Source organism: Paroedura picta, chromosome 14, assembly GCF_049243985.1.
Source record: "Paroedura picta isolate Pp20150507F chromosome 14, Ppicta_v3.0, whole genome shotgun sequence".
In the NCBI taxonomy this organism is placed as follows: Eukaryota; Metazoa; Chordata; class Lepidosauria; order Squamata; family Gekkonidae; genus Paroedura; species Paroedura picta.
The window spans coordinates 14,807,040-14,834,183 of record NC_135382.1 but is presented as its reverse complement, the minus strand read 5'-3'; the positions used below and the strand labels follow the sequence as shown (position 1 = coordinate 14,834,183).

General features: G+C 42.6%; 1 protein-coding gene across 9 annotated transcripts in view; it reads right to left on the bottom strand.

Annotated features, from left to right (window-relative positions):
• Positions 1–27,144, bottom strand: part of MTA1 (metastasis associated 1) — a 91,591-nt gene that overhangs the window by 5,323 nt on the left and 59,124 nt on the right. For 8 of the 9 annotated variants that reach the window (XM_077309528.1, XM_077309534.1, XM_077309529.1 and 5 more), the window contains 2 exons: positions 16,754–16,785; positions 1,013–1,164 (listed from right to left, as the gene is read on the bottom strand). In XM_077309528.1, coding sequence (XP_077165643.1) covers positions 1,013–1,164; positions 16,754–16,785 — 184 coding nt within the window. The remainder of the gene's footprint in view (positions 1–1,012; positions 1,165–16,753; positions 16,786–27,144) is intronic. The other variant, XM_077309536.1, reaches the window with a different exon arrangement.

The window sequence follows — 27,144 nt, the reverse complement described above, 5'->3', positions numbered from 1 at the left end:
AGAAATAGAGAGTGAACTTTGTACAGACTAAGATATCTGCAAGGTGCCTGGGCAGCTTGCCTGATGCAGAAGGAAAGTCCTTGATGCTGGCCCGGATAGGGAAGACACCCCCACCGTGTGCCTGAAGATTGACAAAGGAAGAGATAACCACAGGCCTTGAGTTGATTGGACAATTTTTTCAAACTTTGTACATAGATAATGACCTAATTTGAGTGTGCTATTCAGACTGTATAAAAAATCTGTACCTAGTGTGTCTCTGGATGGACGCTGGATTTCAGGCATGATACAGTGCCACCCCTTTTAATGCTGCAGCTATTACAATGGTATTTTGAAATATAATTTGGTTCTCTCCCCACAATGGGTAAAAACAAACCTGAACTCCCTAATGGTGGATGCATCATGAAGTCCAAGTTATACAAAGGTTTGTTCACTGCAGAGCACACTGCAGATTTCTCTAGGCTCTCCAAATCACCACCGCTAAGATCCAGCAGCTGGAGTTTAATCTCCATTAATTTCGTCCAGGTGGGGTAGCACAGGAGTCAGAATTTAATATATAGCAACACTCACAAGCTTCTGTGGCAAATAGGCTTTCCAAGCAAAGCCCCACATGCTCATGCTTCCAGAGACTGTAAGCCTTGTACCATGTGACTAAGGCCCTCTAGGCCAAATAAACTTGTAAGTTAATTTCTAAACAACAGGTAAACTGTTCTATGGGTTTCCCGTTAATTTAGCAGTTATACTTCTTTGGGTGATCAGGATGAGAAAACACCAGCACCTGAGATATCACTTGATTGACTGCCAATCCTTCTGTACTTCAATATTCTGAAAAGGACCTCAGCAGTCATCAGAGGCCCACAAGAGATTTAGCTAGCAAAAGTACACATATCATCCACATATCTTCAGTGGTGAATAAAGTAATCCATTCAGAACCTCATTTGATTGATCTTGCATTCATAGAGAAAGCCAGATACCGCAGAACTATCCTTTACCAAAGATTACTGGTCTGACCTACCTGGTTTCCTCTGTCACCATGTAGAAAACATCATCAGGAGCATCAATCCAGTTCATCCTCCTCCTTTTCACTGGAGGTAAGATGCCACCACGGATTAACCGGACTTTTGTTGGGTATGATTTCCCATTGAGCAGTAAGTTTCGACTTGGTCCCTATACAATATATAAAAGCAAATAAGAAATTAACTCCATACAGTTATATAAGCAAGAACTTCAGGAACACCACTTGTCTCTACTTTAAAAAAAAATCCTCCTGTTCTTCCAAGCCAATCTTTTAAATGAGCAATTAACTCAAATGTGAATACTTTGCTGGTTACAGCAAGATTCTCGCTCTGGTCCTTGATCCAGTTAAAAGTGAACAATATGGCAAAGGCAGTGAGAAACAGGAGGATTAGGTGGCTTCAAAAATAAGGGGAATATACTTGGCTCAGTGTGTTTACCATTTTTACATGTTATAAAAATCAATCCCTCCCCTTTCCATGCTTTGGGCCATGCAGAGAGATCTTATCAGAAAAGATCAAGTGCCCTCTAACTAAGAATGATAAATAAGAGATACACAATAAGCACAGTTAATTTTCTATAGACTTCAATAACATTAACAGTAAAAAAAAGATTCTAGCATTCATGCATCAAAGAAATGTAGGTCCTAGCACTAAGGAATTCTGCCAGGTGTGGGGGGAGAAATACAGAAATGTGGTAGTCCGATCATAGGACTTTGATGCTGGTGATTTGCCAAGTATTTAATGCTAAGTCTACAGGCAGATGTTCTATGCTGTCAGGGTTTGGATCAGAGCAGTAACAGACGATATCGATAGACCACCATTAAAATTCCTGTGTAATATTTTGGGAATCCCTTGATGTGTGTCTGGAATAGCTCTGAAAGCCAAAGTTGGGAGATGCCCTCTGAAGTAAAGGCCTGAGGCAGAGCATTCAGTCTGAAAATTAGGATCCTAAAATCAAATCCAGAATCAAGCCTCTTTGGAATAGTCAAGCTGGACCATCACACAAGTGATTGGGACAGATTACTGGATCATAAATAACCATGTTTGGACATTGGCCATGATGTGACAGAAACAATGAATAAAGAATTAACCCAGCTCATTAGAGGTCATCTGAGAGACTTTGATTATGAGAGTATGTTGATTTTGAGTTTGCAGAGTATGCTCATCTTTCTCAACAGCCTCCAACAAAAATGCCAAATTACCTATTTGAGCTAACTCTTCCAAAGTATCCAATGGCATTCATGCTTGTGTGTCCGAATGCCCTACCTTCAGTGGTAATGCTATGAAGATTCAATGGAACTCCATATTCAAATAGACCGCAATTGAGGCAACAGCAGATTCGAGTCTGTGGATCATATTCTTTTTGATTGCCCCAAATTCTTAGGTCAAAGATTGTTTCACCTTAGCTACTCAGAGTTATGGATAAACAAACCACTTTGTGTGTGGTAAAATTTCTGGAAGATTTCAAGTTGCATGATAACTTCTGTAGTAATTGTTAGGCTTTTGTTTTATGGGTGAGAGTCTGCTGTTTATGACTTAAGAAAATAGTAATCAAGGAATAAATAAGTGCTTCAAGTCAGCATGCTATGTCAATTCCACCGACACGCCCTCACCACGGTTCAGGAAGCATACTCAGGGGTAGTCAAACTGCGGCCCTCCAGATGTCCATGGACTACAATTCCCAGGAGCCCTTGCCAGCATTCGCTGGCGAATGCTGGCAAGGGCTCCTGGGAATTGTAGTCCATGGACATCTGGAGGGCCGCAGTTTGACTACCCCTGAGCATACTGATCGCACCCAGAGATCACCAGCCATGGACTGGCAGGATGTGATTAGCACACATGGCTGCAGCTGCCCACTGATGTGGCCATGGCTCCCTGACCACATGAAGAGCAACAGAAGATGGCAGAAAGGAGCAGGTGACCTTTTGTTCCCAAAGAGGTCAGCGGCGCAATTGGGAGGATCCCTGGAGTTGGGTGGATCCCCAGGGTTAGCATATTCCAGGGGCCTCTGCAGATCAGCACCTAAATTATTTTGGTACATTTCCCAAGAGCCTTGTGAGGCAGTCTAGAGCTGTCAGCGCCCTTCTACAAAGTGATGGAGCTCGAGCTGACAATGGCTTCCCTCAGGCTACAATGAGTTCTTAGCAGAGGTGAGATTCGAACCAGGGATTTCCAGAATCATCTTGGGCATTTAAGCTACAGGAAATGTTAAAATTCTTCTTGGAAACATTAAAACATGAATGGAGCCCAGAAATACAAAATTCCTCCACTTTTCAGATAGTCCTAAGCAGAGCTACTTCCTTCCAAGCTGACTTCAGTGGTCTCAGAAGGATGTAACTTTGTACAACTCATCAGATATGCCTATTTAAATTATATATAGTTTCCTGTTTCCTAGCATGGTTCTATTTAAAACAAGGATCTGTTCTAAAGAAATTACATTAAGAGAATCAAGGGGAATTAGGTTTAGCGTTCCCCTGCTGCAGGCAAGGAATTCCTTATCACCATTCAGCTGGCCAGTGGGGAAAAACAGGTAGGAAACGGGGAACATTGCCAGCATCCCGATGAAGTGACATCACTCCCCATATGCCTCCAAAGTCAATACATCATCTGGGGACACTCTAGCATTTTGGCAATAGAGTTTTGCCCAGATGCCAGAGTGCCCCCAATTTCTCACTGGTGTCACTTCCTAGTATACAGAGAATGATGCCAGGAGGTCACTGGTAACATCTTTATGTCGCCAGCAAGGGCCCCTGCTGAGAGTAAATCCCCCCACCGGGAGTAACGCTACTTTAGTAAGACTTTTCCTGGTATTGTACAACTCTTCATTTACTCCATTGCGGATTTGTATTCAATACTCCATGCAATGGGAGGCAATGTAATCCATAGTTCACATTTATGTTGGCACTGGGATAAAATTAATTTTCTTCTGTCCTGGCAGGCATTTTGTTTTTTTTTCTAAGCTCATAAATGTATATACATTATTATACTATACAGGCTATACAAATGGTGTACAAAATGTAGGCACAGAAATAGCTAAATAGCTATAAAATTTATTCCTGAAGAGTGGAAGAGATATAAAACTCATGTCTCTTCCCCAGGGGCAACTGGCAAATATTCAGACATATACATGATGTTTTATAAAATGTTGTTATCTGTCCTGGGCAGCACAGAAAGGGAGGGTTAAAAATGAAACTTTATTTATAATTATTTGTACAGCTGGACAATAAAAGCCATTCATTAACACTAACCCCAAACATTTCAAAGGAGTATTTTGAAAACGTAGAATAACACCGGAGTTAAATATATCCAAAGGGGAAAGTTTCTTTGCTATCTTACAAATTCAATTTAATATATTCGCTATACAGCAGTTAACTTTTTCCCAATGTGAAACGTCAGTGTTTTTCCTTTATTTTTCTTTTTTACTGGCATACTTGCAAAGTCCTCTGAAGGGATGGAAAAACCCTACTTGGCTGAAGCAGTCATTTCAACTTCCTTATCGCTAGCAACTGACTGGGTTCACGCCAGTTGGATAGCCATGTTAGTATGTAGCAGCAAAATAAAATAAGGAGTCCACTGGGACATTAAAGGCACAGATTGTATTCCAGCATATGCTTTCATCAGTCAGGGGTTACTTCATCAGATGCCCCTGAGTGTTCCTCCATTATGCTGATGCTTCTAAATTCACAACAGAATGCAAGGTTATGAGGATAGGGCAGTTTAATCAGGTGAAAAGAAAGGAAAGATACAGCCATTTAAAGAATGATCCAGGACTACGAAGGTCTACTGCTAGACAAAGTAGAAGAAGAAGAAGAGCTGGTTCTTATATGCTGCTTTTCTCTACCCGAAGGAGTCTCAAAGCGGCTTACAATCCCCTTCCCTTCCTCTCCCCACAGCAGACACCCTGTGAGGTGGGTGAGGCTGAGAGAGCCCTGATATCACTGCTCGGTCAGAACAGCTTTATCAGTGCTGTGGTGAGCCCAAGGTCACCCAGCTGGCTGCACGTGGGGCAGCGCAGAATTGAACCTGGCATGCACTCCTAACCACTACACCGAACTGGCTCTAAGTAGGGTTAACTTTAAACATATTGCGAGATGAGCAGCTCCAACAAGTCTTGAACATGGTCATGAGTTCTTAAAAAGAAATGTATAGGAAAAAAAGCATACTCTTTTCCCTTTAATGGTAAATGATAGCAGAATAAAACAAAATATACAGGAAAATCTTTATTATTAGGCATCCACAGAGAACGCCGGTTACCGAGTTAACCAAATGTGCTGGCTAGCAAAGCTTTTCCTGCAGGATGAGCCTGCTGGCTGTCAACAATAACCAGCAATAATGAGACATCACAGTTAGAGGTGAGGGAAGTGACAGGCACTGCTGGTACAAGAAGAGTGGAACTGTGGCTCGCTTGTCTACTTCACCCTCTGACTTCTTACCTCCCCAAAAGTTTGTGGAAAGTGCTTTGCTTCCCTGCATGGTTTGGTCATCTTGTGCTGGCATGCAATGCTGTGAAGCCACAATGCAGCCAGAGCCTCAGCACCTGCCATGCTGCCCTTAGGGTTGCCAGCTCCAGTTTGGAAAAACAGTTTGGAGTGGAGTTCGAAGAGGGCAAAAAGTACTTCAATAGGTGTAATGCCTAACAGTCCACCTTCTAAGTGGATATTTTCTCCTGGGGAACTGATCTCTGTTGCCAGGAGACGAGCTTTAATTCTGAGGGAGTCTCTATGTCCCACCTGGAGGCTGGCATCCTCAGTTGCCCTTCACCACAGCTTGCCCAGGGCTAGTTTTGCTTTCCTCTTCCTCCGGCTAACCAAGGGAGAGTGGCGGCAGCAGTATAGCCACTTAAAAAAAATTATATAAGGTGGCTTACAATTTAAAAACACATAAAAAAAATTACATCTTGAAACCCGTGCTAAAACATAAAAACAGTAATTAAGCTATTGATCAGGTAGGAGGGATCACTGAGGAAATGTCAAATGCTGGTGGAAGATAACAAAGAAGAGGACAGATGAGTCTCCCTGGGGAGAGAATTCCAGAATTTTGGTCTCATGACTGAGATGGACACCCATCTATGCTCAGAAGGCAGGAGCACCCAAAGAAGAGCCTTGGGAGATGAATGAGCAGGTCTTCTAACACAGGGGTAGTCAACCTGTGGTCCTCCAGATGTCCATGAACTACAATTCCCATGAGCCCCTGCCAGCAAACGCTGGCAGGGGCTCATGGGAATTGTCGTTCATGGACATCTGGAGGACCACAGGTTGACTACCCCTGTTCTAACACGCAGCAGCAGTAGAACCCAAGACTACCTATTGCAAAACCAACTGTGTTTCAAGTGGGAGGAAACACCTATCCCTTGATGCTAGAGAAACCAGGAGGAGTATCTGTCTTCGCCCTGATTCCCTCACTGCCAGAAGGTCATGCAGCTGCAGCAAAACAGAGCTGCTCTGCGACTGCAGGGAGAAGATCCCGGTGAGCAAAAGAGAAATCCCTTTGTGCAGAGTGGCAGCTTCTTTCTGTCTTGGAAGGAAACATAGCTGACTGATGGGGGAGGAGAAGAATCCCTACCAGACTTGTAACATGTCATATGGAGCTAGGAAATAGCCAATCTACAGCTTAGCTGCTTCTGGTTTACTCTCTGGCTTCCTTAACTTTCCGGCTTAATTTCTAATGTGATGAGCTCGGCACTGCTACCTGCTTACCACTGGCCTGGGCCCGCTGACCAACTAAAACAGTTTCAAGTGGGTGGCAGCCCATGCCTTGGACCTCCAGCCCATTCCTCTGACCAATGGGCCTTGCTAGCAAGAGTGGGTACCGGTTTGTTGAGTTTTCTGGTTGACCAAGGGTAGGTCAAACTGCATTCCCACTGTACAAAAGAACTTCCCTTATAATAGATAAGAATGCACACAATCCAATTCTCTCTTTAATGGTACTGTGGTTGAGAGAGGCTGGATAACTACAAACCCTGTAACAACCCCCAACAAAATGCTCAACAAAGCGACCTAGAGGTAATTTAACCAATTCAGCCTGGATGTGGATAGCAATATTTGCATATATAGACAAATCCCACTGTAGGTACAGTGGGCAGAGCTAAGTCAGCTTCAGGACTTGGATGTTCACTCCAATGTAGGGCTGCCAGCTCTGGGTCGGGAAATACCTGGAGAGTCTGGGGGTGGAGCCTGGAGTGGGCAGGATTTGGGTTCATGGTGGAACCTCAGTGGTGTACAATCCTAAGGAGTCTGCTCTCCAGAGCAACCATTTCCTGATCTCTTTAGTCTGGAGATAAATGCCCTAGTGAGGCAGCATAGGGATTATCTAGATAAACACATTAGACATGCACCTATACTTCATGACTCAGAAAGTGAGACAAATGCAGAAGGCCCTTGTATGTGCACGTTCTCTTTTGCCTTCTCTTACTCAGTTCCTAAATATTAAAGCCTGAGGTTATATGCTAGCTTGTGAGGTAGAAGCAACACAACTTAACTGCCTGGACATGTTGCTCCAGAAAAAACTGGAGCCCTCTAAAGTAGTAACACAATATAGACAATGTTAAGTACAAACCGCACATCTTAGAATTATTTTCTTCGTCATAAATCTGCCAAGCTCATTTTCTAAAATGTTGGTAACAATTTGATATAATTTTAATATTACAGTGGTAATTTATAAACTTTTGATAATAATTCATTCAAACGGTATTAATCCATTTTCTCAAAATCCATATATGCTCCATATATCTATCCTAATGAAAGTATTGTGGTTAAAATGTCACATTCCCAATTCTACATTTAAACATCCTTTCTGGACAGATAGCATAATAACATACAATTATTTCAGAGCATGCAGTATTTCCCATCTGCTTTGGTTTTTGCAAGATAATCACCACAGCTCTAGCATGCTTCCCTGCTGAAGTGGATGTAGCCCTTGTTTTGGCTACGTTTAAAAGTCCTTTTAACAGTAGAGAATTTGGAAGATTTTCAAAGAAATCCACATTCTTGGTAAGACAGACATCTTTAAAGAGTTACATTTCCAAACTAATTTTTAAGTTTTGTAAGACTTCCATTAAAAAGAAAATTATAATTATTTTCATACTGTGGTACAATTGCCATACTTATACAATGATGCAACTTCTGGCATGACCTGTAAATGACATGTTGCACCAAGGGGACACTCTAGCACTCACCCACAAATTCTATCATTTCTATATAGAGTTTTGGGCTGAGTGCTAGAACATTGCCTCTGCCACAACATGGTTGCTTCCTGGTTGCATCGGAAGTTGTGTCATTCTGCAGGGACAACAATCACACCTCCCGCCAGTTGGCTGACCAGTTTCTGCTGACTAACCAACTCTACAAAAAGCCTGCATACCTCCTTCCTCTGACATCTGTGGCATATGGTTGTCATGACCCATCTGTCCTGACTTCACAGGAGAGGGCTAGGCCCTTTCCTCTGAGGCCAGAAGAGGTGCAAGAGGCAAGTTGGCGACTGTGGGGGTTACCACAACCATCTGGGGTCCACAGGGAAGATGATGTGCTGGAGCCTTGGCCTGGGCCAAACCAGCAGGCCCAGACTCCTCAGCAGGAGATCAAGTAGGGGAGTGAAAACCAGCATGCAGGTTTCCAGCCACCCCCACCACTCTCACCCAACCCAAGCCAGCCACCAAGGACCGGCAATGATGAGGATGACCAAGAACGGACGAGCAGCCAGTCCTAGGCAAGCGACAGTGTAAGAGTGCCTTAGTCAAGAAGGAAAATATTGGCAGAAGGCAGTGTTGACCCAGGGATTGCTGACACCTGTTTTATGAATGAAGGTGCTTTTGGCTTCCCTTGGTCAGGTAGTGAAATGACTCTAGTAAAAGCAGTGAAGGCTGCTGTAGCACTAGTGCCTTCCCACCTCTTTTAGCTATTGCACTGAAATGATGAGAGGACAGCTTGGGTCCTTTCCCATCTCCCCCAGAGTAAATACAAAGGTAAGGATCCTTATTGAACAAGGATGTTCTGTTGATATAAAATTGCAGTCTTCTGACCTTTCAGGGTGCAACCATGAACCAAAGGAATAAACAGGAAGCACCACAGCTTGGGACATCTGGAACTGAGACACTATTTTGGGTAGGAATGAAAGGTCAGCCTCTAAGTGACTTTATGGCCATGGCTAATAAGAACAAGGCAAGTCAGAGTCCAAGGCATGCAATTCTCTTGCCCTCCTAGTCAAAGTAACGACTACCAAAATGCAGCTTTGAGAAACAGAAAAGTTTAAATTACATATTGCTACCAATTCAAATGGAGACTGTATTAAAACTGGTAACACCAACTGCGAATTCCAAGAGTCAGCTGAACTTGGAGCAGGAGGTACATTCTTATGCAAATAGTTTAAAAAAAAAAACTGCTGAAACTAACAGGTGGGAGAAAAGAGATGGCCTGTATGGCTGCCACAGAAATAGTTGCTAAATGGGGCCTCAACAACAACATGGCCAAACCCATTGGTTTTAGGTATAGTAGGTATTTGAAAAGTTGCAAGCAGTGGACAATGAAGGAGATCCAAGAAGTGACCTGTGGCATATGACAGGACGGGTTTCATTGTCGGAGAAACTACTGGACGATTTCCTATTATTGTTTCTATTATTGCTTCTTTTAAGTGTTGCCTCTGTCTTTTCTGAGCAGGAATTAAATCAATCTGCCATGTTGCAATGAGTTACTTTTGAATGCCTGTATGTGCTCTTTTCCTGTCTCAGCAGATATGTGGTTTGGGGCTAAAATACATACCACATATGTTTTCAGAACCAATGGATTGGGATTAAATCATTAGAGTTTTCTGCTAAATGATAGGAAGAACTTCCTCAGTCGACCAGGCTATCCTGGAAGGTAGTGGGCACTGGAGGTTTTTAAGCAGAGGCTAAATGGCCATCTGACAGCAATTAATTTAGGCAGATGGAAAGGGAGGGCAGGAAGTGATGAGTCACTGCTCAGCTCCCAGGGCCCTTTATTAGGTGCCCAGGGTAATAGCAATTGCTGCTATTGGGGTCAGGAAAGCATTTTCTTCCACCCCAGATTGACCCAGGAATCTTGCTTCCTCTGGAATACTGTGGTGGTCCCTACGAGAGAGGGCACTAGTTGTGAATTCCCTGCGTTGTGCAGGGGTTGGACTGGATAAGCACTGAGATCCCTTCCAGCTCTAAAATAGAGAGAGAGAGAGAGAGAGAGAGAGAGAGAGAGAGAGAGAGAGAGAGAGAGAGAGAGAGAGAGAGAGAGAGAGAGAGAGAGAGAGAGAGTTCCTTGTCTCTTTGTGGCAGTGTGGCAAACTGCAGCTGCCTTGGTCCAAAAAGTGCAATCAGGATACAACTTGTCTAGTTCATCTATATCTTGTGGAGAACTCTAAGAATTAGAGGCAGGGCTGGAAAGGTATAAAACCAGTGCACTGTCCGTTGATTCCTGACCTTGCTTGTTGACGTAGTAAGCTGCAGAGAGACTGTAGTGATTTGCCCTTCAGAATGGAACAGAACACAACAGACTTGAAAATAGCAAAGAGTTCCATGACACTAATGTGCTTCCCCACATGACTGAAGCCGGTTGTCAGAATGACCTGTGCAATGGGCTCCCCATGCCCAGAGGGATGCTACTGTGGTTAAAGTCGCCTGGGGAAGTATGCTGGTGAATCTGATGCCTCTGAATAGGTTGCCAGGCTTTAACTAGCGTTTGAGGCTGTGTTTGGCTCACCTTTGTGAGTGTTCTGATTCTTCTTTGTGAGTGAGACTGGTCCTGTAATTATGGACTGACTTACTGGAACCATAGCTATCGTGGTCATATCTTCTGCCTAAACTACAAGCCCCTGGACTGCAAAAGCTGCTGGATGTGTAATTTGCAGAAACTCTTTCCCCTGGAATGTGATAGCTGAAGCTCTGTCCCATGATAAAGTCAAGGACTACTCCTGCAAATTGCAAATGCGGAGATGGGTTGAAACAGAAACTTTTCAGATTCACTCTGTGTTGAGCAAGGAGCCTGAAGGTTATTTGCAGCTGATGAAGGAGTGTAACTGAAGACATATGAACCAGCCACCCGTCATCTAGGTAAGGTATACTGAGACGCCTCTCTCACAGAGATAAGCTGTTACTACTTCCATGCATTTGGGAAAGACCCTGGGCATTGTTGACAACCCAAACAAGAGGCCTTTGTAATAAAATTTTAATCTTTTCCAAATCTTGGAAGCATGCCACTAGGAGAGTTGCAGGAAAAAAAGATTGAACAGGTTAAGTCCTTCAGATATCTGGGGCTTCTTTTTCATTATAACCTAAAATGGTCTGCCCACCGTAATACTAGTCTTTCCTTGGCCAAGAATAAATCACAGGCCATTCGTCGCTTCCACTTCCAGAAGGGCAACCAATATGTGCTTGTGGCTCTTCGGGTTTTCCAAATCTCCGTAATCCCTCAGCCAAATAGTCTCCTTGCACTTCTTTCATCTGACCATTATACTTCGAAATGGTCTCAGGCCATTGCCTCTAAAATTAAATCCATAGGCATTGACCTTGATTCTTTAGCTAACTCTGGAGAGGATCATATTTTTCAAACTATCCAAAGAAGAATCCAGGATATTGATCTCCAGATAATTTATGCTGGTGCAGGGGGACCGTGCTCCCCACAAGCTTTTAGTCTATCTTATACCACACTATTTTTCCAACCTTATAATACCTTCAAACCGCAGAGTGTTTATGTTTGCCAGACTAAACGTATTTCCTTCTGCAATGGTTGAAGGCAGGTATAGGAGAATTACCTGCAATGAAATTATTTGCAGGTATTGCCATACAGAACCCGACTCAGTTTGCCATATCATTCTGCGATGTGAGTTGTATAACAACAAACATTCTGACTTGATTTCCCCACTTCTCCCCTTCCCTAATGTTTCAGATGGCAGGGCTCTTGAATTGCTGCTTATCGATAATTGCTCGGAGACCACTGAACGGGTAGCCAAGTTTTTATCTATAGTTATGACCCACAGGGTAAAGTAGTAAACATCACTGGCTTCAACTTTTTGTATTTGCTGCTCCCTTGTCTGTTGTAACTTTCCTCACAGTTTTTTAGACTTGTATGACAGAACCGATTTGTATATTGTTTTATCTCGTGAATGCCATTAAAGGTTTTGTATTGTATTGTAATCAAATTGTCTGTTCCTAACGACAAATCTTGGAAAACCTCAATACTGTAGACATATGCATCTGTGCAGTCTATTGAGATCTTTTAAAAATATTACTCTGGATAGGAGTGGGAGAATAGTCAATAAAAATTATTCAGAATAATTTTTTGCAATGATTAAAGTGTCTACTAGACCTAAAATGGGCCTTGTTCTTTAGGACAGTGAAGTAATGGAGGGACAGGCCACAGAATTTCTGAGAAGGAGGAAGAAATTCTACTGCTTCTTCCAGTCAGGATATCATGGTGGTGTTGCCAGGTCCTCTCAGGCTAGCAGTGAAGAGGACATAAGCGTGATATGCTTGAAGACACTGATGGCTGGGTGTAGTGGTTAGGAGCATGGACTTCTAATCTGGCAAGCTGGGTTGATTCCCTGCACCTCCACATGCAACCAGCTGGGTGAACTTGGGCTCACCACAGCACTGATAAAGCTGTTATCTCAGGGTTATCTCAGCCTCACCTCCCTCACAGGGTGTCTGTTGTGGGGAGAGGAAAGGGAAGGTGACTGTAAGCCGCTTTGAGAGTCCATCGGGTAGAGAGAAGCAGTATATAAGAACCAAGCCTTCTTCTTCAGTAATATCAGGGCTCTCTCACCCTCACCTCCCTCATAGGGTGTCTGTTGTAGGGAGAGGAAAGGGAAGATGAATGTAAGCCGCTTTGAGACTCCTTTGGGTAGAGAAAAGCCGCATATAAGAACCAAGTCTTCTTCTTCTTCTACTGCAAACTCAAGTGGTGTAGCTCAATCATTATAGTACATTCCCAGTGGTCTTATGTAGTAATGTTTTCATACGGCCGGGAAGAGCTTTGTGCAAAGCAGACTGAAGTCAAAGGCACCTCTTACAGAATAGCAAGGATTTGGAAAGTTGTAATATCATCTGTGATATTGCAAAAGATTTCTTCAACAATGATGTGAAAGGTCAGTCCCTGGGAGAAGAGACTACAACACGTTCCACTGGCCCTGAATAAGGTTTATTGTTTACTGGGTCTGTTGGATGTCAGTCCCAAACAGGGAAAATTTTGAGCCCAAAGAACAGAAACTGTGGCAAAAGAAATGTAAGACATCAATAAGACAGGCATAAAAAGGAATTTTGCAGAGCTAGAAACATTAGAAAAAACAAGTCGGTCTTCAAATACATCAGAAGGAACAAGCCAGCAAAGGAAGCTCTTTGGATCACTGGATGGCAAAGATGTGAGAATATTACTGAAAGGGGAACAAAGAGAAGAAACTGAACAAATCCTTTGCTTCCTGTTTGGCAGATACCTGTTTGTGAACCAATTTTCTCAAAGCAGGCATGTGAAGAATTGAGTTACAGTCCAAACACGTTCCAGGACTAATTAAGCTAAAAATAAAGAAATTGCAGTATCTGGACAGGATGCAGCCAAGAAATCTTTTAGAATTCAACAATGAAACTGCTGAACTTCTGAGAAGAATAGATAATGTTTCATTAACATCAGCCTCTGTGCTGGAACTGGAAAACAGCCAACTACACTATACCAAGGATAATATTTTCAGGGGGAACTTGGGAAACTATAGATAGGTTAGCTTAATCTTTGCCCTGGGTGAACTGATAGAACAGATGATTCAAGGCAGCATTGTTAAACACACCAAGAATAAGCCTTGCCAAAGAGGAATTAACATGGTGTCTGCAATAGAAAGAAGAGCCTCTTGTGGCGCAGAGTGGTAAGGCAGCAGAAATGCAGTCTGAAGCTCTGCCCATGAGGCTGGGAGTTGAATCCCAGCAGCCGGCTCAAGGTTGACTCAGCCTTCCATCCTTCCGAGGTCGGTAAAATGAGTACCCAGCTTGCTGGGGGGTAAACGGTAATGACCGGGGAAGGCACTGGCAAACCACCCTGTATTGAGTCTGTCAAGAAAATGCTAGAGGGTATCACCCCAAGGGTCAGACATGACTCGGTGCTTCCCAGGGGATACCTTTACCTTTATTGCAATAGAAATGTTACCTACTTCACCAGCCCCTTAAGAGTTCTTTGAAAGTGTCAAGAAGCCAGTAGACTGGGGTGATCTGGAAGACGGTATATACTTGGATTTCCAGGAAAGGTGCATCATGAAGGCTTTTGGGATAAAAGAACATGTCCTTTCATAGATCGCTCACTGCTATAAAAGAGGAATCATCGAAGGTGGCTGAATAAACAGACAGCTTTTGGAGTGGAGGGAGGTGACTGATGTTTGTGTCATGTTGGGCCCAGTGCTACTTTAATCATCCAAAAACGACCAGTAACGGGTGAATAGTGAGATAATAATGTGTGCAGATAAAGATTGAACGGTTTAAAATGGCATTAATACAATTTAGGGGAGTTTTAAAAGGACTATTCCCAACTGGGCACAAAATGGGTAATGAAATTCAATGGAAGTGCAAAGTGATGGACATGGGGCAATATACCTTAATTTCACATATATGCTAACAGAGTTTGAGCTGACAGGAACGGACTAAGAAAAAGACCTTAGTGTTGTAGTGGATCGCTGGTTGAGAATGTCAACTCACTGCGCAACACTGATTTCAAAAGGCAAAGTCCATCATTACGAAAGAGATTGAAAACAAAACCACCAGTATAGTAAGTCCCTGTTAGGGGCAAATTTGGACTACTGCATATAGTTCTTGTTACAGAATCTTTAAAAGGATATTGAAGAGCTGGAAAATCACCTGTGATGGCATCCAAAACGATGGAGCGTTTGGAATGCCTGTTCTGTAGAAACACTGAGACTTTTAAGTTTAGGGGGAAATGTAGCTGAGTAGGACAACATAATGGAGATATACAAAATGATGCATGCTTGTAGTAATCTAGATTCTAGAACACTAGCATTTAGTTTGACCCCATGAAACTGATTGGCAGTGGATTCAAGACAGACAAAAGGAAATACTACTTTACTCAAAGGGCAGTTGGCTCAGTTGTATAAGACGTGTTGATGGTCTTTAGTTCCGATGGATTTAAAATGGGTTAAGCAGATTTAAGCAGCATAGTTTCATCATTGGCAAGTAGCCAAGACAGGTGAATAGGGCCCTGCATTAAGGGAGCACAATGATGATGATCCGTAATTGGGAAGCAATCAGCAAGTGAGGGCAACTATCTGTGGATCCTATTCACCTGACTTGAAAATGAGACCCTGGAGGAGCTGGATCACTGGTCTAATCCAGCACAGCTATTATGTTCTTGTCCTAGCATTTCACTATACACATCCTTCAATTGGAACAAATTTGTTTTTAATGCACACATAAATAGCACAGTTTGCTCCAAGAGATTTACTTACTGAAATGTAATACGATGGATTTTTTTTGGGGGGTGGGGTTGTTTTTAGTTTGTTTTTAGCTTGAGACAGGCCTGCCCATCTCTCTTTTTAAAACAGATATGAAAAGCTATTTATCTTCACATTTTCAGCCCAATGGGACACATTTTATCACTAATATAAATTCTAGCTTTCAGATAACTGTCATTTTGCATGCTGACAGGTAACCATGAGGACAAAAGAACCCGCTGATAAGGCAGGGCCACATGTCTGAGACCTGCTGTGACTCCTTATGAGGACTTCAGTCTTGACAAAAGGCCCATTTTGAAACCTGTATTTGTATTCCAGCCTCCAAAGAATCCAGTTCTCAGAACAAGGCTGTTAAGTAAGGCTCTTGCACGCTTGTTTTCTTATAAAACCGCAAATATATATATCATAGCAGACATGAACAAGCAGCCGTTCTCAAGAGACTCATCAAGCACGTCCAATAGCCACAATACCAGTTTCCCAAGCAGGTACTGACCTATTGCTATATTTCAAAGTAACCTGGTATTACACAATGGAGTACTTTATCCAAAAATATTTTAAGAATGCTTCTGCTAACTGTTCTCCGGTACCTGGCACTCGGCGATCTAGGCAAAGTCTACTGGCTCCTTTACAGGTACGGCTAGTTTACCCACCGTTCCCTTAAAGAGATACCAGGAAGAAATTGCTTTATGTGAAGACTAAGAGTGCCACTCCCTTTTAAGCAAAGTCTCTGCATATCCTTTTAAAAGCCCTGCACATTATATGCAGGCGGACCAGAGAGTCATTAAGTTGTTCTGTTCAGGAGTAGTATTTCCTCTATGCTCGTGTTTCTCATCAGATCTAAGAGACTGGCTACTTGTTTCAGTCCTCCGATCAAATCTCCCCGTAAAAGGATGAAGCCGAGAGACGAGTTTTCAGAAATAAAAGGAAACGCTCTTAGATGTGAATAGCGATTTCTTTTAAAACGGCACAACAAGTTCACACACAAACACTCCCCATCTTCCTTCAATAAAATACATTTCCACCTAATGTACATTTCATTATTTTGCTATCACCCTCCTCCATTTAAAAAAGTAATAAGCTGTGTAAAAAGGCACTGACCCTCTCTGAAAATAATGTATTCATTTCACCACATCTCGTTATTTTTGGATGCAAAAAAAAAAACATACAGAGCCAAGTAATAATCGTGGTAATAACTGAGAAAAGCACAGGTCAAAGTAGCCGTGTCTCAGAGCTGCAGAGAATTAAGAGACTGGGATGGGGATGTTCACTGTATTCTTTTAAAATGAACATTCTCTTACCATTTGTCGGGTTTGTCCGTGGTTAGGCAGCCCTAACAAACAGGAAAGAGAATAGAGCCTGTAAGACACCATTGCTTTTCCAAAAAAAAAGAGAGAGAGAAAATACAAAATCGAAAACAACACAGCTTTGCTCGCAAGTGGTTCACTTCCCAAAATAGGAATCGCTTCCACATTTGATGGTTACCTATCACGATATTCTTAGCTGATCTGAAAGCCGTCGCAAAAAACCCACACTGCATGCTTTTCTCTTCTGCTCAGTGCTACCTTCTCAACAAGGTCTGTAATATGCTTGGTTCAAATTATTGGTTTTATTGAACTACTCGTGATTCCATGTGTTCCAGGCCTCATCTTAATTACAGGACTCAGAGGGTCAGGGCAGGAGTGTCAAAGATTTACTGTTTTCTTGAAGCCTTTGATGGTTTATACCTAATCCAAGAAAACTACTACCAGCAAAATCATCCAAAGTCTTTATCCATGGCAATTTCTTCATTTGAACAAGTCAGCATGAGGTATAATTGCGATCACCAACTAGACTGCTCATATGACTTTACCAGATTATCTCGGTGGACTGCAGGGAATGCCCCTCCCCTGGGGTATTTATACCCCACAGTAGAATGTGTCTATTCTTTGCCAGCTACCTGGGCTTGGTATCTTTTTTGTGTGGCCTCTGAATTTCAGGCATTTCACACTCCACCTTTATCCCCAGTGGAGACCCAAGACAACTTATATCATCCTTGTTTCCTCCACTTTATCCTCACAACACCTGTGAGGTCAGTCTGACTCAGGATGTGTGACTTGGCCAGGTCACCCAACAAGCCTCCATGATGGAGTGGGGTTCTGACCCTGGATCAACTGCATCTAGAATTGCCAGGTCCCCTCCAGCCACCGGTGTGTGTGGGGGTGGGGTGGGGTTGCTAGTTCCCAGTTAGGAGATTTCAGGGACCTCAGTGGGGAATAATGGTGGCACAGAGTCCATCCTCCAAAATATCCATTTTTATGGGGAGGGGAGGACTGATCTATGTAATCTGGACATTGTACTTTTACCACAGTTGGCTGCCTTCACAGGTCCCACCTGGAGGCCGGCATCTCTATCCAGATCTAACACTTCAATCCCTGTAGCACACTGTGAAAATCTGTCTTTGCATCCTTTTATGTTCAGTGGTTGTGAAAGTAGCAGCAGAGAGGGAGAGATTTAGTGTTCTATAATAACCGAAGATTTCCTTTGCCTCCTCCTAGCCAGATGAACAGAGAGTTGTCATCAAAGTTTCTGTTACCTCTTTAGGGAGGATGAGATACCTACTTCTGCAGAGAGACAAGAGGTAAGGCTTTGTGGGTGGAAAGAGAGCAAATTGTCCTTCTTTGCCCCCCAAAATTGTCCTATTTACTATCACCCTTTCAATCATACTTTTACCAGCAGCTGGCTGCCTTGTGTGCTAAGTTTACACTCAAAGTACAAAGGTGGTAGCTCTCCCCTATGCCTGTACTGGAGGGTTGAAGAGCGTATAGTAGATAATAGTCATCTTGTCATGGACCAACCAGCTGCAGCAGAGCCCAGTGTGCAGACGACTCCTCTGAGGAAGAAGCAGCCAGCAGATCTGACCAAAACACACATATAGTAACAGAGACACTGCAGGAGGACACTGCGTGGAAGCAACGTGTCTAATAACTTGCGGTCTGTATCCCTTACTGATTTCCTTTCTCTGACGTGTGCTCTAGATCTCTGCCTTTGCATTTGGACTTGAAACTGTGAGTGTACTTTAACTGGTATCTGGATTTTGGAATTAGATTCTGACTATCTCTGCCTACCTGTCGTGTGCCTGCAGTCGGGATACATCTATTCATCATTAATTTTTCTAACAGTTTCACAAAACCATCTCATGGTCATAAGGGTACTGTTAGCATGAAAGATGCAAAGAAATGCAAAGAAAAAAATGGACAATAATTTCTAAGGCTTAGTCCCTCTGTTTAAGATGGCACTGTAAAGCACTCATAGTACGATCGCTTATTTAAGAATGAGGGCCTAAAAGATATTTCAGAGGAAAATACTAAGAAGAATAAGGAGGAATGAAAGCAGAATTAAAAATATAAAATGTCCTAGAAATAAGAATAATGAAGTATAGGGATAAGTAATCCAGGTGTGGGTTAGGAGCACTGGATTTGCTAGTCAATTTATGAGTGAGAGTCATGGAAGCATCAAGGCTTTGCTGATAAAAACTTGCTCATCAGTTGACCCTTTTCAATCTGGTTTCAAGACTGGGTTAGGTACCAATACCACTTTAGTTACACTGATAGATGAGTTTTATTTAAAGTTTGACAGGGGATAGTCTTCCCAGTTGATACTATTAGAGTTTTCAAGTGGCCTTCAACAGAGCTGACCACTCTGTTCATATCACAGTTGGCTTGAATATATAGCTGCCCTTCAGTGGTTTCACTCTTTCTGGCTGGCTGGACACAAAGTGTTTCCATCAGATGGGCAGAATCAACTAGGTAAGATTTATTTGGGGAGTGCTACAGGGTTCTATTCTCTCCCCTAAGCTCTTTAATATATATGAGGCTGCTGAATGAGATTTTCTGGGGTAGGGGAGTCATCAATTTGCAGATGACCCCCAGCTCTACATCTCATCATCTGAGCCTCCAGCTGCATCCATCTAAACTGGTGCTTTCAAGCTGAGGTCAGGTAGCTAAATCATATATGGTCACGGCAACCTGTTCCCCCTCCCAAAATGGTCCTGAGGGGTGGGGCCCCAAGTGGCTGTGTATACATCTATGCTTCCCAACCATATTCTGTACGATCATGCCACTTCCGGGGTTTCACAAAGCCTGAAAAATATTTCAGGTATTTCTCAACAGTAAAAAAAGTTGAGAGAGACTGCTCTAGAGGGCGTGAATTCATTTATCCTAGATAGAATGAAGTTGGCTTTTTCAGAGCAGGTTAAGAACGTGGGGGATTCTCGTGGAACTTGACGGCATTTGAAATATAGGCTGGCATATAGCTCGCCAATTTTCTTGTAGCCTAGACCCAACTGGCTTGGTAAGGCTGATCCACCCACCTGGATTACTGCAAAACACTCTATGTAGAGCTGTCCTTGAAGACAATCCAGAAACTACAACTGGTCCAAAATACTGAAGCCCAACTGTTATCAGGGGCTAGTCACTGGAACATTTTGAAACTACACTAGTTGCCACTCTGTTTCTGATTTCAGTTCAAGATGCTAGCTATGACCTTTGGACCTTCTCAATCTGTGAACTATATCCTTCCATATGTCCCTTTATGCCAGCCACAATCCTCAGGTAGCCATTTGTTGGCTATTCCACTACTTAAGAGTGGCCAATCTGGTATCAATCAGAGCTTGGTCCTTTTCCATCCTGGCTGCTACTCTATGGAATGGGCTCCCTGAAGAGGTGAGGGGTAGCCCTCGTCCTTGGAAATCTTCAGGAGGTATTGCAAGGTTTGCTTGTTTGTCAGGGTTTTTGAGGCAGGTTATAATGGAAGGCATGTTTTAAGGGGGGAGCAAGGGGGGAAAAAGAGAAAAAAAGGGCACACCAAGTTTAACAAAGAAAACCAGAAGAAAACCTGGGTGCTTGTAGGGAAAGAATCTTGAATTTTTGTGAAACATGTTTCACTTCAAGCTTCTTTAGGGGGGTATCACTTCAGATTCTCTGTAGAATGCTACTTTCCTTTCTTTAATTATTAAGCCAAATGTTCTACACTCAAGTGGATTTTTATTTTTAAATGTCTCTATTGTATGCAAACCAGTTGTAATTATAGGGCAACAAAAAAGGAAATTAAGAAAGAAGACTGATTTTCCACAGTAATTCTCCTCATAAATTCAGAGATGGTTTTCTGATAAAGACACTTCTCCAAAAACCAATACATAAACAAAAATATCTCCTGAAAACTGCTGCTGCAATACTTCAAAGTATGTAAACAATACTTCAGATTGTGAAATCTGAAAACCATGAAGAGAAAAACAGAGAAAACATACTCCTTAAAAATAAACGACTGTAGCCATGAAACTCTGAATAAAAAAAATACTTCCCACTCAAAGTCACTGAGTAAAAAAATGTGGAGAAGCTGTCCCTACATTCTTAACACAAGGGGAAAAAATACTATTGTTTATTAATCCAGAAGATGTCTGAAACTGTATTAATTGAACTCCTACCATGGGATAAACTGGTCAATTCTATTTCCTGTCTCCCAAATCCCTAATTCATTTACCAGTTCAAATTAAGGGTTTTATTTAAAACAGACCGACCGACCAAGCAGAAATGGACAAGCAAATGGATGAGATTTACTTTCAAAACATCCTGTTTTTCAATTCCATCTGTATTAAAGTGGTTTCTATTGGTTACCAGAATTTACTCATTAATCTTTTCTTACTGTTATCTCAAATGTACACTTTGTTATGCACCCAGAGAGAATCTGATGTGTGGCTCATTCATTTGTTCCATCCACGACGAATTTCCAGTGCAGTCAACAGCAATCCTATACACATTAAATACAAAGGGGTTTTTCTCTGTATATTCATAGGATTTTTACACATTCACAGATTCTTCTCAAGTACCCCGTTGTTTTAAAGGACTGAGGAGCAGCTGCAAATGACAAATGCTAGCTGATCCCAAAGTGCAGTTCTTTGCCGCAGACCCTGAAAGTTAACACTCTGATGGTGTGGCTCTAGCAACTATCTTGTGTGACCCAACAAGTCCCTAATTCTCAGGGCAGTACAAAAAGTAGAAACAAAGTCCCTCTCTAAGGTACAAAGTTATTCATAACTTGCTTTACACTATACACCCATGAAGCAGCTGTATACACACACACGCAGACAAAACATGCCATAGAAGGGGCAGGAGGGCAGAAAAGCCCATGCTGAGGAGGGTGGGTGAGTTCACTGAGTGAGGCGATGAGCTCTGGAGGATCTCTGTCCTCCTTCATCACCCACCCTCTGCCTTTGAGTCTTTGCTCATGCAGAACAGGGAGGACCAGACAGTGAGCTGGAGTGGAGGGCCCCCATGAACTCTCCTTGTGGGTAGGAGACTTGGGCATATGGCGTAGCTGCCAATCAGAGGGCTGGTACATGGTCAGCAGCACAGCCAGGAATACATGTAAAAAGGTAAAGGTAAAGGTATCCCCTGTGCAAGCACCGAGTCATGTCTGACCCTTGGGGTGACGCCCTCTAGCGTTTTCATGGCAGACTCAATACGGGGTGGTTTGCCAGTGCCTTCCCCAGTCATGACCGTTTACCCCCCAGCAGCAAGCTGGGTACTCATTTTACCGACCTCGGAAGGATGGAAGGCTGAGTCAACCTTGAGCCGGCTGCTGGGATCGAACTCCCAACCTCATGAGCAAAGCTTTCAGGCGGCTGCCTTACCACTCTGCGCCACAAGAGGCTCTGGAATACATGTAGTATGATATAATTCAGGAATTCAGATATTACAGTTAAAAACAATAAAAATGAGATGAAGATACATCCGAAACCTCTAGCCTGAAGATATAAGTTGTACTACAATGGGTTACCTCTAATTTAATATAATTTAATTTATATATTTTAAATTTAAATATTCAAAAACTGGTTATCCCTGTTTATCAATGTAAAAGTTAATTGAATACGTTGTTTTCCCCCTGAGACAACTGAGAAGGGCAGGCTATAAAAATAAAGTTATTATATATTATTAGTAGTAGTGATCTCAATTTTCACGCTGGCTAAGGTGTACGTAAGTGACATGTGGATCTGTCAACATCAGCTAGGAGAAAAATAATTTTCTCCACCACTGAGCACAAGTTTAGACTAGTTAAACTGGTTGTGAGGAGCTTAGATCTGGGCTCCAAGGAAAGGCGACAGAGTAGAATAGAATGGGGAAGATACTCCTGTTCTTAGGCCTCAGAGAGGCACACAGGTTGGGCCACAGGCTTTTGGATATAACAGCCCATGGAAATGGCTATTGGCATACATTCGAAGTGCATAGCTGTCAAGGTTTATGGCAGTGGAACCTTTAATTATTCTGTATCCTTCAATAAGTAGAATTTCAGGTTTCAAGCCCATGCGGTGTAGGTTGCAGCATGCAAACAGACACTCAGGTTCAAATCCACACCAAGCCACTAAACTCATTGCTTGGGATGAACATGCAGTTCTGGGGCCCTTGAAAGATACATATAAGAAAAATGATGTATATGCCATGCTTTCCCACTCTGACCTTTTCATTCTCATTCCAGATAAGACAATGAAGGGAAAACATCTGTACATCCAAAAGGGTACAATTCCAAATGGGCTCTTTTTAAAAAGTGTGCCACTCTGAACACACAAGAGAAATCAAGTACATTGAACATAGCTGTATGGACTTCTTGTATATTTTTGGACAAGCCAAAAGCCTGTGAGCCTCAACCATCTGTAAACCGCTCCGCGGTTATTAAATAAAAGAGTAAGGGCAAGTTGGGAGGAGTTAGGGCGGGCTCTGTCCGGGATAAAATCTCTGCAAAGCAGATCCTGATTCGCCCCTCCGAGAGTCAATCCTGGACCAAGGAGGCAATGGGGAGGCACACAAAGCAGTACTACTAGGGGGGAAGTTGTACATGGAATTCAGCAGGTGATGTTTTTCTTATAACCACATCTTGGTATCTCTATGCTTAATAGTTATGGTTGACTGTTAACTTGCTCCACCCAGTTCTACAAATCAGAAAAAGTAATATGTGTAATTTTCCCCTTTACATAATCAAAAGACAAGTCCTGAAACACTATAGAGTCAACACACACACACAATCAAACCAATGGGCCTGAATAAGATAGAAAGCCAAAACAGAACCAAAATAAACTATTGGAACACAACTCTAAAATGTAGCCCAAAAAAAAGCACATGAAGTAGACCAAGGATCAAAATAGTTATTCTCAGAAAATTGGCAAAAATGAAGGCATCTCCTGAAACAAAGTATTATTGTGGAGAGTTTCCCTGAATTAATTAGGACCTTAAAGACATGACTATGGCCACATCCTCCATGCAGTGACAACTAGATGATCTTCCCTTTGTTGTGTGACAGAAATTCTTTGGAAAGTCCCAGACTGAGTTGAGTTGGTTCAACTCAAGTGATGTCAACTGATTAGAATCAAAGCGGAGGGTAATATAAAAGAATAAAGAATTTTCCAATAGTTGGTCACAACTCTCTCCCAAATAAGGAGATTTAGGAGCATTTTGGAACTGAGCAAGAGTAGTTTTTAAATCATAGGGGTTTTTCTGAAGCACAAAAGACAGGTCACATCCTGAGAGGGTATTTCTCTCCTAACTTATTACCCTCCTCTCTCTGCCCATTCTGTTTTCAATTCATCACCTTGCTTCTCCACCACCCCCACCCTGAATACCTACCCTTGTCCTTGATCTGGAAATTAGAAGAAGAAGAAGAGTTGGTTCTTATATGCTGCTTTTCCCTACCCGAAGGAGACTCAAAGCGGCTTACAGTCGCCTTCCCATTCCTCTCCCATTACACCTGGTGTAGAATGCAGCTGTTAGGGTCCTCATTGGAACATCTTGGAGATGTTCCACATCAAGCCAGTGATGAGATACCTCCACTGGCTACTGGTTGCATTCCAGATCAGGTTCAAGGTTTGGGTGTTTTTAAGTCCATCTGCAGTCTGGGCCCCACATATCAACTTACACCCTCCTCAGGGACTTGCACTCAGCAGATATGAATCTGCTGGTGATCCCCAGACCACGAGAAGTACACCTGGCCTTGACCAGGGCCAGGGCCTTTTCTGTCCTTGCCCTGACCTGGTGGAATAAATTCCCAGAAGAGCTCAGGGCCCTGACGGAGCTTGTGGAGTTCCCCAGGGCCTGCAAGACAGAGTTCTTCCATCAGGGTTTTACTTGAGGCCAGATGGCAATAAGGGCCCCTCCTCAGTTTGGCTGGGACATCAGACTCTCCTTGTATTGCATCTTCTTGAGGAGCCAGATAGGGGAATTGTCAAACAGATGTGGGGGGGGGGGGTTAGTCTTTCATCGGATATAGAATGGTTTTAAGTTGGGATGGTTTATATTTTATTGTTGGGTTTTAATGTTGTAACCCCCCATGAGCCAGCTTGCTGGGAGAGACGGAAAATAAATATTATTATTGATAATAATATTATTATTACTCTTATTATTATTAAAAATAATACTCCACATGTGAAGACTGGCCAACTTGTTTTGTCTGTTACTTTAAAAATGGTAGCGTAACCTTATATTATGCAGAGTTAGCATGGTACTATTGCATTAATGACCTTAGATTGCTTTATTGAATTGAGAGGTCCAGCGACCACTGGATATGCTTTTAGCCACAGGCCTTGTTTCACTCAACGTACAACTCATGGTAAGTTCGCTGATAGCTATTTTAATATTTATGCTAAAAAGAAGTTACAGAAATATTCACAATGGCTCATATATAGGTAGAAATGATGCTGGCTATCCAGTTATATCATTTCAAAATAGTGCTAGCTATCCAGTTAGGGACAAGTGGTGTGAATCTTGAGCATCACAAACTGTACAATTAAATATTTTGGTACAGTTAGGAATAGTACCTGCATATGTATTTCTCATACAACTGAATCAAATCTTGAACTGAATGCATGAATGGGTTAACAACAATAACTAAACTTTCACATTACTCTCAGTAAAGTCAATACTTTTCTGTTAAGATACACAGCTGACAGGCTGTGAGTGGTTTACATGTATGTATGCTGCAGTCCTGCATGACCCAAACAATACATCTTCAAACAACTGAATCTGCACTCTTGAGAACACTGTTCTGGGAGTAAGCCCCACTGAATGAAAGATTTCCTTCTGAGTAAATCCTTTTAGGCTTGTTTTCATCATTTTAAAGTATACCTGATTGTGGTTCCTTACCTGATGCAAGGGAATTTGGTAATTCCATTGAGATTAATGTTTACATTCCATTGTTTTTTAAATAAAAAATAATCAAGAACAGACAGAGAGGGAGAAATGAAACAGTGTTCAATTCCAACATGCTTTTTTGGGCAACTTTATCTTATGTTACATAAAACTCCAAAAATGCTGGCTAGTCTGATGAACTGTGGGAAAACAGGTTATCTGTAACTAATATTATGCAAGTAGTCATCTGTGCACTAATGGATTCTGTGCCTGTTCTCAGTTTTCTGGAATTAACTATGAAGTCTGGTCAGGGGGCAGGCCCCACCCCAAGTCAAGGAAAGTGGAGCCATGCCTTCATGATTAATTTTTCCCAGATTGATACAGCAAACAGTTCAGAGCACCTAATATAGAGGACAGGAGTACTATCACATAGATGACTACTCCAAAAAGATCAGTTTTACAGGTGAGCGACCTGTTTTCCTCCTTTATGTTCTCTGGCAAGACACTCTGGTAGAAGATTAGCTAACTGACTTACCTGGAGATAGGATCAGGGATTGTTAGGAGAAAAACAAGCTGTGCACTGCCCCACCAAAGGTGGCATCAGATCTTGAATGCAACATTTCACAAATGTAAAGGTAAAGGTATCCCCCTGTGCAAGCACCGAGTCATGTCTGACCCTTGGGGTGACGCCCTCTAGCGTTTTCATGGCAGACTCAATACGGGGTGGTTTGCCAGTGCCTTCCCCAGTCATCACCGTTTACCCCCCAGCAAGCTGGGTACTCATTTTACTGACCTCGGAAGGATGGAAGGCTGAATCAACCTTGAGCCGGCTGCTGGGATTGAACTCCCAGCCTCATGGGCAAAGCTTTCAGATGGCTGCCTTACCACTCTGCGCCACAAGAGGCTCTTTCACAAATGTAGAGGGCTGAAATCTGGTTTCTGAGCTGTACAGTTCTAATAGTGGAATTTCCATGGAGAAATGCATGGAAGACCTGACTACCCCTGTACAAGAGTGTTTAACCATAAATGGAGGGGTCAGGTGGACAATATCTTAACACAGATTTATGATGGCCATGACCCAAGTCCCTGACATTGGGTAGACACATGTGGTCTACGTTTCTATTCCCATAGCAGATAAGCAGCTGTGAGGCTTTTCTAAACAAAGACTATCATCAGTATAAAAAGCCAGGGCCTTCCCTGCATACATCTAAGGAATGCAGAATATGCATCAAGAGACAGGAAGTCTATTAGCAGCGTTTGGTCCCAGTTTGAATGAAATCTGGGAACAATTGTAGGAAGGAAGGATATATCATTTCAAAACACTTCCAGCTGAAGGTTTCATGCCAGAGCGGCAATTGAGACTGGAGAATGAAGTCATTAAGAGGTCACCGAAATACTACTTGACCAATGACTTCACAAAAGTGGAGCGGCCATACCTGCATGCAGAGATTGCTGCTAAACAGACTCTTAAGCTCTTAAGGCTGAGGCCTTGTGACAGGTAATGCTAATTTTCCTTTGCTAATATTTCCTGGTGAAAGAAA